Source organism: Pygocentrus nattereri, chromosome 7, assembly GCF_015220715.1.
Source record: "Pygocentrus nattereri isolate fPygNat1 chromosome 7, fPygNat1.pri, whole genome shotgun sequence".
NCBI classification, from domain to species: Eukaryota; Metazoa; Chordata; class Actinopteri; order Characiformes; family Serrasalmidae; genus Pygocentrus; species Pygocentrus nattereri.
In genome coordinates this window covers 19407898-19421107 of record NC_051217.1, presented here as the reverse complement: position 1 = coordinate 19421107, position 13210 = coordinate 19407898, and the positions used below count along the sequence as shown (strand labels likewise).

Sequence of the window (13210 nt, the reverse complement as noted above, 5' to 3'; positions counted from 1 at the left end):
AGAAACACCACATATATGCACGTCCAAAACCGTATACTACCACTCTAAATAGTAATCCAGTAGTAATCCATACCAATCTCAGATCTCCAGAAGGAGCGCTGGTGGAGCTCCAAGGCAGGGGTGTCTAATGAAGTGGCCAGTTAGCATATTAAGTTACTGCAGCTGCTTTAATAAAAACAAGGAGAGGCCTCTAGATATCATGACTCACCGTGGCTGACTGTAATCTTAGTGCTGGGGATTATTATTATTTTTTTAAAGCCTTTTTTATTCATAACCTAGTCTGTAGATGATCTTCCTGTCTGTCCTATTTTCCCCTAAAACAGCCATTTCTGCCAACAGTCATGTCACCTGATAAACCTAAACCAAGAGGTAAATAGAAAAATAGATTCTGTATGGCACGCAACCCCCCCACAACAAGAGGGGGAGCTAGAGTCAATGTGTCGGTTGTTGCATACAGATATACAGTGTCTAGATTTAACAGAACAGCCACCCTCTGTTTCAGCACTGTTTCTAACTTGCCCTCACCAGTTCTGGCTCACCACTTGCCTAGGCCCACTTGGCTAGGCTAGCCTCAGCGAGCTAATTAGCTAACTAAGCAAAGTTTGTAGTGTTTAAAGATGTCTGAGCAGAACATTGTAAATAATTAGTGAAAAACCGATTTGTCTGACTTAAGCTTTGGGGTTTAGCTTGGAAACCGTGGGTATTGTCCTGCTTTTTGGTAGTTAGCTGTGTAGCTTTTAGCTGACTAACTAGCAATTAGCAGGATAAAGTAACAAAGCTAAACCAGCAGTCATGTCCTAATGGAGCAGCACGGTTTAAACGTAGTATACTGAATTCTGTAGCTTAAAAAATTTGAAGTATTTTATTTCTCTGGCTTGTCAACATCTTTATTAACTAGCCAGAGCAGGGACTGGAATAAAAACCATGGCGGGGGGGACCACTGTCCTTCTTTTGTTAGCTGTGTAGCTCCTACCCTGATAGCAAGAGGATAGTGTGCTGCTGATGGCAAAGCTGGCGGCCCACTGGCGTTTTGCTCAGTGTTTTCTGGGCGGCCCACCGATGTTTCTTTAGTTATACTTAGTAAAGTAGTTTGGTAAATCATTTTAATCGAGCTCAGTGTCAGCAACATTTTCTATGAAATCATTTTCAGGCCTAGTCATTTTTTTCCCTCTCAGTTTGTAATGTTAGTCTTAGTTCATTTTCCAAAATAAAAGTCTCTGTGCATTTAAAATCAGTTGAACCAGCAGTGGTAAACAGTCAGTGTGTAGATGTAGACCCTATCAAGACAGCGGACCCATATACTCTTGCTATCTGGGTAGCTTGCCAAGTAACGTGCTAGCAGGATAAAGTAAGGCCCGACACAAACTCATAGCTTCACGAATGTTCAATCAACGCACTGCAAACGCTCGGTCCTTCTGTACAAACTCACCACATGCTCTTAAGTTGCTGTGGAGGTTAAACCCTCAGTACTGACGAGATAGAGTACAGCTCAGAGAGGGATCTACTGTTATTCCAGCGGCCTCAACAACTAAATGTGGACAGTAGAGAAGGGTGAGCTGCTTTACCTCTTCTCTTGGATTGGAAATGCGATATTTTTAATCATATTTTAAAAATCATATTTTATCATATTTCTAAGCCGTCTTTGCGTGAGACTCGGCTGCTTGTCTGCTATGGCAGTTGAGAAGCATGCTGGTGGTACAAGACTGCTTGGTCAGGCTTGGCTGTCATTATAGCGCCCCCTGCTGTAACGCTCAGAATGCAGCAGTTATGAAATGCGTCGTGACACATTTTTCAACGCAACTACGCGTGAAACCCCGTCTTGCATAGCTTGAAGAATCTGTGTTCACGTCCTTACTTGAAGTATGCTTCGGGCCTAATAGTTACAAAAAAATGAAGTAGTCAGCTACATAAAGCTGCGTTTAAACGGAGCAAATCAAATGTTCTAGTTTTAAAATATAAAGTATTTTATTGCTCTGACTTGAAAACAGCTTTGTTATCATTTTTCTGGCTTTAAAGGAATTGCAGTGATTTCTGGGCAAGTTCTGCTGCTTAACTCTATATTTATGTTGACTCATCATCTACCAAACTTCACTTGAGCTAATATAGTAATGAAACGTCCCACATGGTGGCTTTAGTTTTTTTTAACAAGGGTGCGTTAGAAACATTGAAACATCGGGGCCAGAGTTTATACACAGTGCTATGCCAAAACATACTGAGAGGGAAAATGCTATTTCCTGTTCTGCGGCCTGGTCACTTCAGTACCAGAAAATGACCGCGCACATGCGTACACACACTCACGCTAACACACATTCACACAAATAGTCAAAAAACTTGAGATCAGCATCACAGTTATAGGAGCAGTTGCTATAATTGGTCGTGTCTTTTACAGTAAACTGTTCGACAGTAGTGGCGGCGTCACTTTGAGTGGAGATGGATGACGATATTTCTGTGCAATAGTGTTGTTTTACTCTGTCTGCAGGAGTCTAAAATCACACATACTCGTGAGTTCTGGTCACTGAAATATGTACATGGGTACAGATGGAGATACTGGTATGAACAACAGTCCAAAGTACTGACAGAAAGAAGAATCTGTCCGTAATCATTAACTACAGCACGTTATTTAAGGATTTAGCAATTAGGTAGACAGCAGCACTGCCAAAGTAGGATCTGCAGGACATTACGATGACAGACTGTTTCTTGTGACGAGAAGTCAATGTGTTAAAAAAGAACATTAAATTACAACCTTAGCTTCGAGTATTCCATGTACCTTCACCGACTAATGTCATCTTTTATATTTAAAACAGCATATCAGCATATATATATATATATATATATATATATTATATATATATATATATATATATATAATCTATGAGTCAGTCCAAAAGAATTGTACCTAACTTTCAAACTACAGTACCGTGTTTTATTTTTTTCCCCCTTGGCATGCTCCATAGTGCTGCATGCTGGGAAATGTAGTCTCAAGACAGGACCCAATCCAAATCTCTCACTCTTTTTGGCTGTAGAGCTGAATGTACAGTAATAGGCCTCTCTGAATGCAAATGTCTCTCAGTTCGACTGGCTCAAGTTTGGTGTCCTCTGAGCGTTTTTAAGACGAGTCCATTACAAAAATAGGCTAACGCAACAGCGGGGAAAAAGCTCCGTAGGGAATGTGTTCATGGTGCTCCCGTCAACAAGGGCTTTTTTTCATATGGTTATTTTGGAGAAAAAAAAACTAAACAAAAAAAAAAAATCATCAAAATGTCCACTTTTTTGTTTTACCTTGTCCAGTTAAAGACCTCAAGCCCAAATTTGTCCTTCTCGCTGCTTTCCTTCCTTCTCCTTTATTCCTTACACTCTCCCTGCTCAGTCAGGTTTGGTCGTGGAGAGTGGAGAGATCAAGGTCAGTTTTTTTCTGAACAGCTGGTACAAAAATATACCACAGTAGCAAAGGGACAGGCACAGGATTAAAACACGGGCGTCCTCCATAAGCCCCGCCCCGAGTTACCAAGCTTTCTCTCCTCGTTGTGAGAGAGGGATAGAGGTCACTTTCTGTCTGTGTTGGAGGAGAGCAGCTGGCTGAACTTGCGGAGCTGCTCGCTGGCGGAGTGGGACTCCTCCTGCAGGCGCTGATTGTTCTCCCTCAGGTGAGCCATCTCAGCCAAAAGAGCCACCTTGTCCTGCTTCTCCTGAGAAGGGCAGGGCAGGAAGGAAGTTACACTTGAATAAGCCACGTTTGGAATAAAACAACGAAGGAAACTGTGTAATATCTTGCAGAACTATTATATATGTATATATACACTGTATATATATTATTTTAAGAGGACAGTAAATCTACACTGCTACACAAGCTGCACACTGACTACTTTAAATTATATCGAAGTTTCATTTCTATAATGTTGTTTGTCCCATGAAAAGATACAATAAAATATTTGCAGAAACGGGAGGGGTGTACTCACTTTTGTGCGATACTGTATGTACACTCACCGGCCACTTTATTAGGTACTTGCTAGTAAACGGTTGGACCCCCTTTTGCCTTCAGAACTGCCTTAATTCTTCATGTCATACTTTCACCAAGGTGTTGGAAACATTCATCAGAGATTTTGGTTGGTTATTTGAGTTACTGTTGCCTTTCTATCATCTGGAACCAGTCTGCCCATTCTCCTCTGACCTCACATCAACAAGGCATTTTCGTCCACTCAACTGCTGCTCACTGGATATTTTCTCTTTTTTGGACCGTTCTCTGTAAACCCTAGAGATGGTCGTGTGTGAAAATCCCAGTAGATCAGCAGTTTCTGAAATACTCAGACCAGCCCGTCTGGCACCAACAACCATGCCACGTTCAAAGTCACTTAAATCCCCTTTCTTCCCCGTTCTGATGCTCGGTCTGCACTTCAGCAAGTTCCCTTGACCACCTCTACATGCCTAAATGCATTGAGTTGTGGCCATGTGATTGGTTGATTAGCTATTTGTGTTAACAAGCAATTGAACCAATTATACCTAATAAAGTAGTCGGTGAGTGTATGTGTGTGTGTATTAAATAGTTAAAATGGCCATCTTTAGGGTCAAGTAGCAAAGTTGGTATACAAGTGAATGCAGTGAGACTAAAGCTTATTAAGCCAGTGAGAGGAGGACTGTAAGTGCTCACCTTCTCCAGGTCATTATTGAGCTGCTTCAGCATCACCTCCAGATGATACAGACGACCGGACAAGTCGCCTGGAAGCTCATCACTAACACACACACACACACACACACACACACACACAAATATAGAACTTAAAACACTCTATATTCTTACAACAATTCCCAACAAGCGATATAATCAGATTTACTGTTAAAGGTGTGAGGTTAAAGGGGCACTCCGTCCAAAAAGTGGAGTTTAATATGTCATTTGTCGGTTTTGTAGTATTTTGCAGCACAGCATTGTATCTCTCCTTTTAACAGAATTCACAATTTTGCATTTTTTTTGTCTTTGACTATCAGTGTTCTTTCACTACAATTCCCAGCATGCATTACACAAATATGTCAAACACCCATTGGGACCCTCCAATAATAGAGACCCTGACTTCCAGTGTAGCCACTGATGTACTATCTAATAAAAGGGGGGTTGAACAGCTCACCCTCAAGTAGTTGTAGTTTTTCAAAAGATCTTCCCACCTTCAAGATGCATCATCAGAAGGAAATGTAATCTTTACACCAGGAAAATCTCATTCTAGTGACTGTTTACAAAATATGAAGCTTATATTTTTTCACTTTTTGGCCAGAGTGCCCCTGAACTACAATCCTGGTCCAATCCTTATTTGAGCATCTGATATAAAGACTGTTTGAGAGGTCTGTGATTACCTGCTGATGGTGGGCGTGGTGCGAGGTGTTTGGGGAGTGTGGAAGTGAACTGGGCTTATAACAGGTCTCAGCTCAGCTCCTCCATGAGGCTCAGACAGCGAAAAGAGAGACACAGCTCTTTGTACTGTTAACACACACACAAAACATAAACGCAGGTTAAATAAAAGACAAAACTACTAAAATATGTCTCATGTTCTGTCATCCCTAAGAATGGTGCCTAAATGGGTGCCATGTACCTAAACTCGAGGCCTCTGTCTGGACTTGAGGCTCAGGGTCAGAGGTCAGCTGGGGCCCAAAACACCCTTCTGTGGTTGTGGAATACAGAGCAAAGATGAGTCTGTGTGTGCATGTTTGTGCTTTGTACATTTTCACATTTTTAGAGCCAAACTTTACAGGAAAATGATAAATAAGCAGATTATATCGTTGCTGTCCAAAGAAAACCATGTATCTCCATTTTTGTCAATTTTTATTTGTCAACAAGATATTTATATTTTCAACACACCAGCTGTCCTTTATGCTGAGTTACAATTTCACGATGATAGAAATGCTTCAAAATCACTTAAAATAAAACCTCACATTAAACTGTAAGTGTTTTTTTCCTTCTCCTGTAAACTATTTTGGAGATACTTGCTTTTCTTTGGACCAAATGTATAGATAAATATGTGTAAAACATAGAGGACATGTTATTTGATATTGTTTCCTACAAGTACAATACTGTGCAACTTGTTTAAAATCAAAACAAACTACAAAAATTGAATTAAAACGTGTCTTTTTGGAAAAAAACCCCCACAACATTTATATTAAGAATAAATGCAAACAAAAATAATTCACTCAGCTTTGCTCAGATCTGCCAATAGCACTCCTGAATTTAATATTTAAGTATTATTTGAGTCAGATAACTACAAAGAATACTGGATGCTTTGGGCAGTGGTTTGGAAATGATTACATCATTTACATGATTTGTGTTTATTTAAACACTTACTGCATCTATGGGACATTACTGCACGTATATATATTTATATATATGTGCATGCTAAGTAGTTTTTCGTGTGTCTGTACTGAAGTTTTTCCATTTTAGGAGAATTTTTACTTTCACTCCACTCCATTTCAAAGTAATATCTTATTTTTTCCTCCACTACATTTTTAGAAATCTGTTATTCCTTTTGGTTTCTGTGTGTATAAAATCATAACATGTCAAAATGAAAGAAGTGCAAAGCAAGAGCACCAATCAGGGCACAGCGGTCACTTTGTTTAGAGCTTGTTTTGACCTGTTGGTCATACCGACCCAGTGCAGCACACGGTTCAACATCAGCGCAGCAGCGTAAAATTTTGGGAGAGTCAGTTCAACATAAATGATGATCTAACCTAACTTTGTGTAAATAGAGCACAATATAGAAATATGTCCACATATGCAGTCGTGACTGATGTGGCTTTTTACTGAATTTATACAAACACCATTTCATTTTATAGTAAATTAGTTTGGGCTGGTTTATGTTTATGAACAGAGACCTACAGATCAACATAGTAAAGGAGCTCATTTGTGATCCTGAGTTTAAAGCCAGTTTTTATTAAACTTAAACTTGGAACTAAGTTGTAAATAAATCTGAAACTGAAACTTTGCTTGTTTGTAAAAGTGATTTCAGAGCCACTCGGTTCTCCCTGATGGAAACTGTTTACCTTCAGTGTTTTGTGCTTATGATCATTTTAATAGACGTCAGCGTCACTAATTAATGACGTTCTATTAAAAGACTGGTTTACCAAGAGAGACACTGGAGGACTTTCACCTAAAATGAGTTAATGAAGTGAGTCTTGTTATAAAAATGATAACAGGACATCAGAGCCATAATTAATCTTTTAGTACTTTTACTTTTGATATTTAAGTACATTTGAAGGCAAATACTTTGTACTTTACATATCGCAGCTGTTGGAACAAAACCTTGTATCTCCATTTTTATCATTTTTCAGCTTTTGACAATCTGAAAACACCTATTGCCTTTTACATTGTGTGTAAATTTCATGATAAACAACCCAAAAGAAACGGACCAAAACGAGATAGCAGCTTTATATATATATATATATATATATATATATATATATATATATATATATATATATATATATATATATATACACACACACACACACACACACAAACACACACACACACGTGATGCACATGACTACTTACTGTAATAATACTATTTGTGTAGCTAATAGCTAATAAACTGCTCAGATAAATTCTCTCACATGCCTGAAACTTTTGCACAGTATCGTATATATAATACTTGTCTGATATATGTATGACCCCACTCTTGACTTTGTACAAAATCAAGTTGTGTTGTGTGTGTGTGTGTTCTGTTTGCATGTTTAGTCGGTGGTTTCCTCAAATCATTCTCCATTAGTGTCAGGTAATAAAGCAGACAAGCATGCTTTTGTAACATGCATCATATTTCACTACATAATTCACTACAAACCATAGTATTTATTCAAAAATACAAAGCAGTAACCAGGTCAAAAGCCTTATATTAATAACTAAATAATATGGCTAGAGTTTCAGGAGGTGAGCAGAAACCTCAAAGAAAAAAAAAATCAAAACAAACAAACAAAACAAAAAAACGGTAAATCTCTCCTCGACACTATGGCACTCACCCTCGTAGGCTTTGGCAGCGTTGACCAGGCTAGACCATTCCAGGCCGGCTGCAGTGTCCGGCAGGGGCATTAGGCCAGGGTCCAGTCTCCGTAGGGGGGGCACCTTATCCCTCACCTCCGTCAGAGAGACCTCCGACGCAGACAAGGGCACTGACACACAGACAGAATAGCAGAGCGTTACGAATGTCATCTTTCTGAATAGCTTATGTAGCTTCTTGCACTGTATAAGAGGTTGTCTGTTTTAGTAGTAAAAGTGTGTCATAAAGTGTGAGAAACCATATAGGCTATAAAAGATTATTTAACTCCACACAGTTTATGATTTAGGTGTGCAGTTTGCCCTGTGCTAATTGACGTCATACTGGCTTGACTGGCTTTAGATACCAAACATGTGTTGGCTAACTGAATACATTTTGGGTGAATTAGATTTTTCAGCAAACTATTTTCCAGCCCCTCTTCATCCCTTAGAACTAAACAGGCTGTTGTTGGTACTGTACCTTTAAGACTGACATATGTAAATGAGCTTTGTTCTGATTGGCTGCACTGTATTGCACTTCATTCCAAAAAAAAAAAAAAACAACACTGAAGCACTCCCTATATCTTCAGTGTAAATATGTAAACATATTTTTATGACATCACAAAAAACACTGAAGTCCAAATGGGCCATTTTTGCAGGTGAGTTTCCATTTACAGATTGTATGGACTGAATGGTGCATGAACAGTGCTTATATACTGCATCAAACAGCATTTTTCGGCCCCACTTTATATTAAGTATCTCTAATATCCATGTAGTTAAATGTGAACAACATATGCAGCAACAATGTAACTACTAATGATTTAGTCACTGTTACAGAAGAACACCTTATGTAATTACATGTGTATCAACTTCAGTTTTGCCTCATGTAATTACACAAGTGTATCTTAGTAGTCGTGACAGCCTATTTTCTTTCATGTAATTACACAAGGGTAATAATAGTAATGTAAGTAGATTTGTAATCAGCCTGAAACAACAGCTGTTTTAAGAATTTTTTTCCCAACAGTAAAAGTAAGTGATAACTTACATTAAGACATTACTTACATTGTATCTGCCAGCTTTCCTAACATTTAGCCAGCATTTATGTTGCTAGTGCTTTGACACTGTAACCAGTTTCAGCTTTAAACCAGTCTGTAATGTGACAGAACAGCAGACGTTCTCTTATCTTACAAGCTTAACAGCTTTCCATAATATTTGTCGTTAAGTCAAATTTTATTTATATTACGCTTTTTACAACAGGTGTGGTCACAAAGCAGCTTTACAGAAAAACCTGGGTCTGAGCCTCCATCAGTGTCGCCAATGGCGACAGTGGCAAGGAAAAACTCCCTCAGAGCAAGAAGAAGAAACCTTGAGAGGAACCAAGGCTCAAAAGGGGAACCCATCCTCCTCTAGACAACACCGGATAGCAAAAAATAACAGCCGAGAATAAGTGTCATGTTTCACATGTGACTCCTACCTTTCTTACTGGGCAGAAGGGCTCCATGGTTGTTGCCATGGCGACGGGTGGGCAGCGTGCAGGTAAAGAGCAGGTCACCGGGTGGAGTCTGTCCATCAAACAGTGGCGTGCTGGCGTAGCTGGAATCTCTCCGTCCGCTACACAAACTCTCATCTGAGAAGGTGCGCTGCAGAGTCCTCCGAGGAGACTACAGCACACACCAAACAGAGTAACACAAACAACAGTGCCACGATTAGTCCGTAGCTCCTTTCTTACAGGTGTTTTTTATTGTATCTGACTCAGGGTGTTTGTATGTATGTCAGTTACAGTGCTACTCTCTACCTCACATGCGCCACGTCATGTTCCAGTCCTCATGGGCCAAAACACTGCAAATTTCAGCACAATGCCTCATTAAACACATCTGATTCAGCTCATTGGCTAAGTATCAAAGCCATCATGAACTGAATTTCGAGCATGGTATGAAGGCAAATGCTGATCTCCGCAGCACTTTGGCCCAAAAGGTCCCCAGTTTGACATGCATGCTCTAGCACCCATGTGTCAAATACAAAATAATCTGGGCCCAGGACACAGTCCTCTCCGGCCTGCAAATGTATTGTAATTTTCTGCTAATATTCGCCCGTTTCACAATGCGCTGCACTACAGCCCCTAGCATGCAATGCAACTCTCCTATCCCAACATCACTCTATGGGCCAGCAGTTACACCACAGTTCTACACAATTCCACACCAGTCATATCACCAAACAACTAACTGCAGTTCAGCCAGTATAAACACTTAACGTCAGTTCAGCAGATCAGAAACGAAACAGCAAAGACAGGATGCCAGGTGTTCAAGCAGACAGGTAGGTTTAAAAGACTGAGCTCCTTGGGACATTTACAGTACTGTGTGAAAGTTTTAGGCATCTAAGCAATTTTTTAAACAATTTACCTCAGCAGGGAGTTTATCACAATATACATTAGAATAAAATCACATTCATAATTCAACTTAATATAAAAACAATAAAAAGTAACAAGAATTTCTTGGGTCCATATTTTTCCTTGACACCTTCATAGCCGCCACAGAGACTTGTTAATATCATCAATTACATCATGAACACAATTTACTGAAGCACTGATTGGTCAAACCAGGAGCTGCTTTTTAACGACATATAATGCTGGGCTTCCTCGAGGAGAGGTTTGAAAATGGGTAAACAAACAGACGAACATCCAGAAAATCACTATTTATTTTATATATATTTTATATATATATATAAAATCATTATTAATATTCTACAAATTTTGTTTATTCAAATATTTACACTTTTCTCAGCAAATAAACAAATCCTACACAAATAGATTTTTGTCTCGGGTGCTTTCGCACAGTACTGTATATTTTAAATATTTCTATGTTCATGTAATATTCAAGATCAACTACAAGGGCTTATACTATACTGTTGAAGTTTTTGTGTATTTTGAATAAACAATGTAGATAATGTGTAGATAATAACTCATTTGTCCTATAATTGATATTAATAGAAATACTAAATGTTAATCACACTAATTGACAAACATTTAATATTATATTTGAATCACTAGCTGATTACTTAAAAACTACAGATGGTCAGCACTGACTATGCGCTTTAAAAAATGCAACAAAAAAGAAAAAATTTAAGAAAATTTGCAAAGTTGACAACATGCCTACACATCCTACAAAATACACTAAGTTTTATTAGTGAAGAAAAATATTCCCCATACACACAAAGTAGTCTACAATCAGAATCAACAATCAAATAAAAAGAGCATCATTAACAGCTACTAGCGCTGCCCTGTAGGCGACCCTGCCCGTCTGCAGTGACAGCAGAGCAGGGGAAAGTTAAGCTTCTCACTGCTTACATTTAGGGCATCATATGAATTCAAAAGGGGGATGTGATAATTATTTACCATCGCCCACCCCTAATTCTTCAGTGATATGAAGCTGAAGTCAGAGATTCACCAGCTTCTTGATGGAATTTTTCTGTTCCATCTTAACTTATTCAGGTAGCTAGGTCTGAGACATCAGCAAACTGAGTGAATTTTATGCTTGTTATGTAAGAAGGACCATGAAACATTGAAACGACATTAAACTAATATGATAATAAGATAATATGATGGTTTCTTTGGTTGCTCACGCTATAATATTGCAACATTTTAATTCTATTAGTTTGTTAGCATTAAATACCTTAATCCAACCCCTGTAAAGCTGCTTTTTGAGAATGTTGGTTGTGAAAATACAAACTACATCCTACACAAATGTACACTTTAAAGCTGGCTTCACATACTGAAACTTTCATGTAGCATTAATTGCTTAAAACCTACAGGAACCTAAATTGCACTTGAGTTGCACAACGTAAAGTGTCCTGCTACTCATGTGAAACTCAGCTGCAACTGTTAAAATGTCTCAACTTCATGAAACAAGTTTCTTAAAACAGCCAATCAGAGCACCAATTAAGCATCACATGATCATGTCGAATGACATTTTAAAGCCATTTATTTCACTGTAAAAATAAATAGAATAAAACGTATTTATGTCGTATTGATCATGAAGACTTGTCACTTATATGACAAATATGTAAGTTTCACCTTGTGTACGACTTTTTAAGTGAGAACAATGTGATGAATCGATGCTAATGAGCTTTTCTAAATAATCATAATTAGTGGATATCTGAATATCTGTGCATCACTAATTATAACCCCTTTATGCTTTGTTGGTTTATCAGTAAACATGAGAATGTGAGCAGACTCGTCTCTCTCTCTCTCTGGTGTCTCTTCAGAATAATATCTGTGTTCATGTGTGCACTCACAGAGTCTTGCTGTGGTGTGTCTACAGGATTGTCCATGATGATGAGTTTTTTCAAGTCGTCCTCGATGGTGCTCTTGTGTGCGGGTCGGCGAGGAGAGCGCAGGTCCCTCAGAGAGGCTCGGAGACGTGGCTGCCCAAAAACGTTCTTACTGTTCATATCCACCTGCCTGCCCACACACAGGAGACAAAAAGACAAATAACATCTGTGAAACAACTGAACTGATCAATATACAGTCATATGCAGCAGTTTTTTAACTGAACTGTTTTTGCTGATTTTCTAAGTGAAAAGTTCAAAAGTGAAAACCGATCATCTGCATGGAACAAACTGCATTTTAATATGTTGCTGTTGTCGGAGCAAAACCTTGTATCTCCGAAATGGTAACTTTACAGCAGAAGCAAAAAAAAACTACTTTACTTTCAATGCAAGTCAATGGAACCAGACTTTTTTTACAAGTAATTTTGGGTCATTTGTGTTGGTCCATTCATCATGAAATTTACATACAATATAAAAGACAACAGGTATTTTCAAATTATGACAGACAGTGAAAAATGACAAAAATGGAGATAAAAGATATACACACACACACACACACACATATATATATATATATATATATGTATACATACATACACACCTCCAGTAAATTACAGTAAACACTACATAAACAGCAAATAAACAGTAATTATGCATTAAAATGTGCAGAGGTGTGTTCTCTGTAGAGGATGGAGGATGTAAACATGTTTACATTTAGACAATCAACAATGACCAGGGGCGCCCAAACTTTTTCATACAGTTATGGTGAAAAAAAGAAAAGTTTTATTTGTTGTAACAGCACAAACAGAAAGCTTCAGCGTTGTCAGAACTACAGTGTACAACTTCTGTTGTAGGATATTCTATTATATTTTATAATCTATTCCA

The 13210-nt window shown here is 38.5% G+C and overlaps 1 protein-coding gene across 2 annotated transcripts in view; it reads right to left on the bottom strand.

Moving 5' to 3' along the window:
* Positions 1–2343: 2343 nt before the first annotated feature.
* The window catches only part of sipa1l3 (signal-induced proliferation-associated 1 like 3), a 159905-nt gene continuing 149038 nt past the window's right edge, over positions 2344–13210 (bottom strand). Inside the window, exons 17-23 of one of the 2 annotated variants that reach the window (XM_017708042.2) lie at positions 12293–12458; positions 9477–9663; positions 7990–8139; positions 5577–5645; positions 5341–5464; positions 4646–4727; positions 2344–3686 (exon numbers count right to left, since the gene is read on the bottom strand). In XM_017708042.2, the coding sequence (XP_017563531.1) occupies positions 3543–3686; positions 4646–4727; positions 5341–5464; positions 5577–5645; positions 7990–8139; positions 9477–9663; positions 12293–12458 (922 nt within the window). In that variant the 3' untranslated portion in view covers positions 2344–3542. The remainder of the gene's footprint in view (positions 3687–4645; positions 4728–5340; positions 5465–5576; positions 5646–7989; positions 8140–9476; positions 9664–12292; positions 12459–13210) is intronic. The other variant, XM_017708044.2, reaches the window with a different exon arrangement.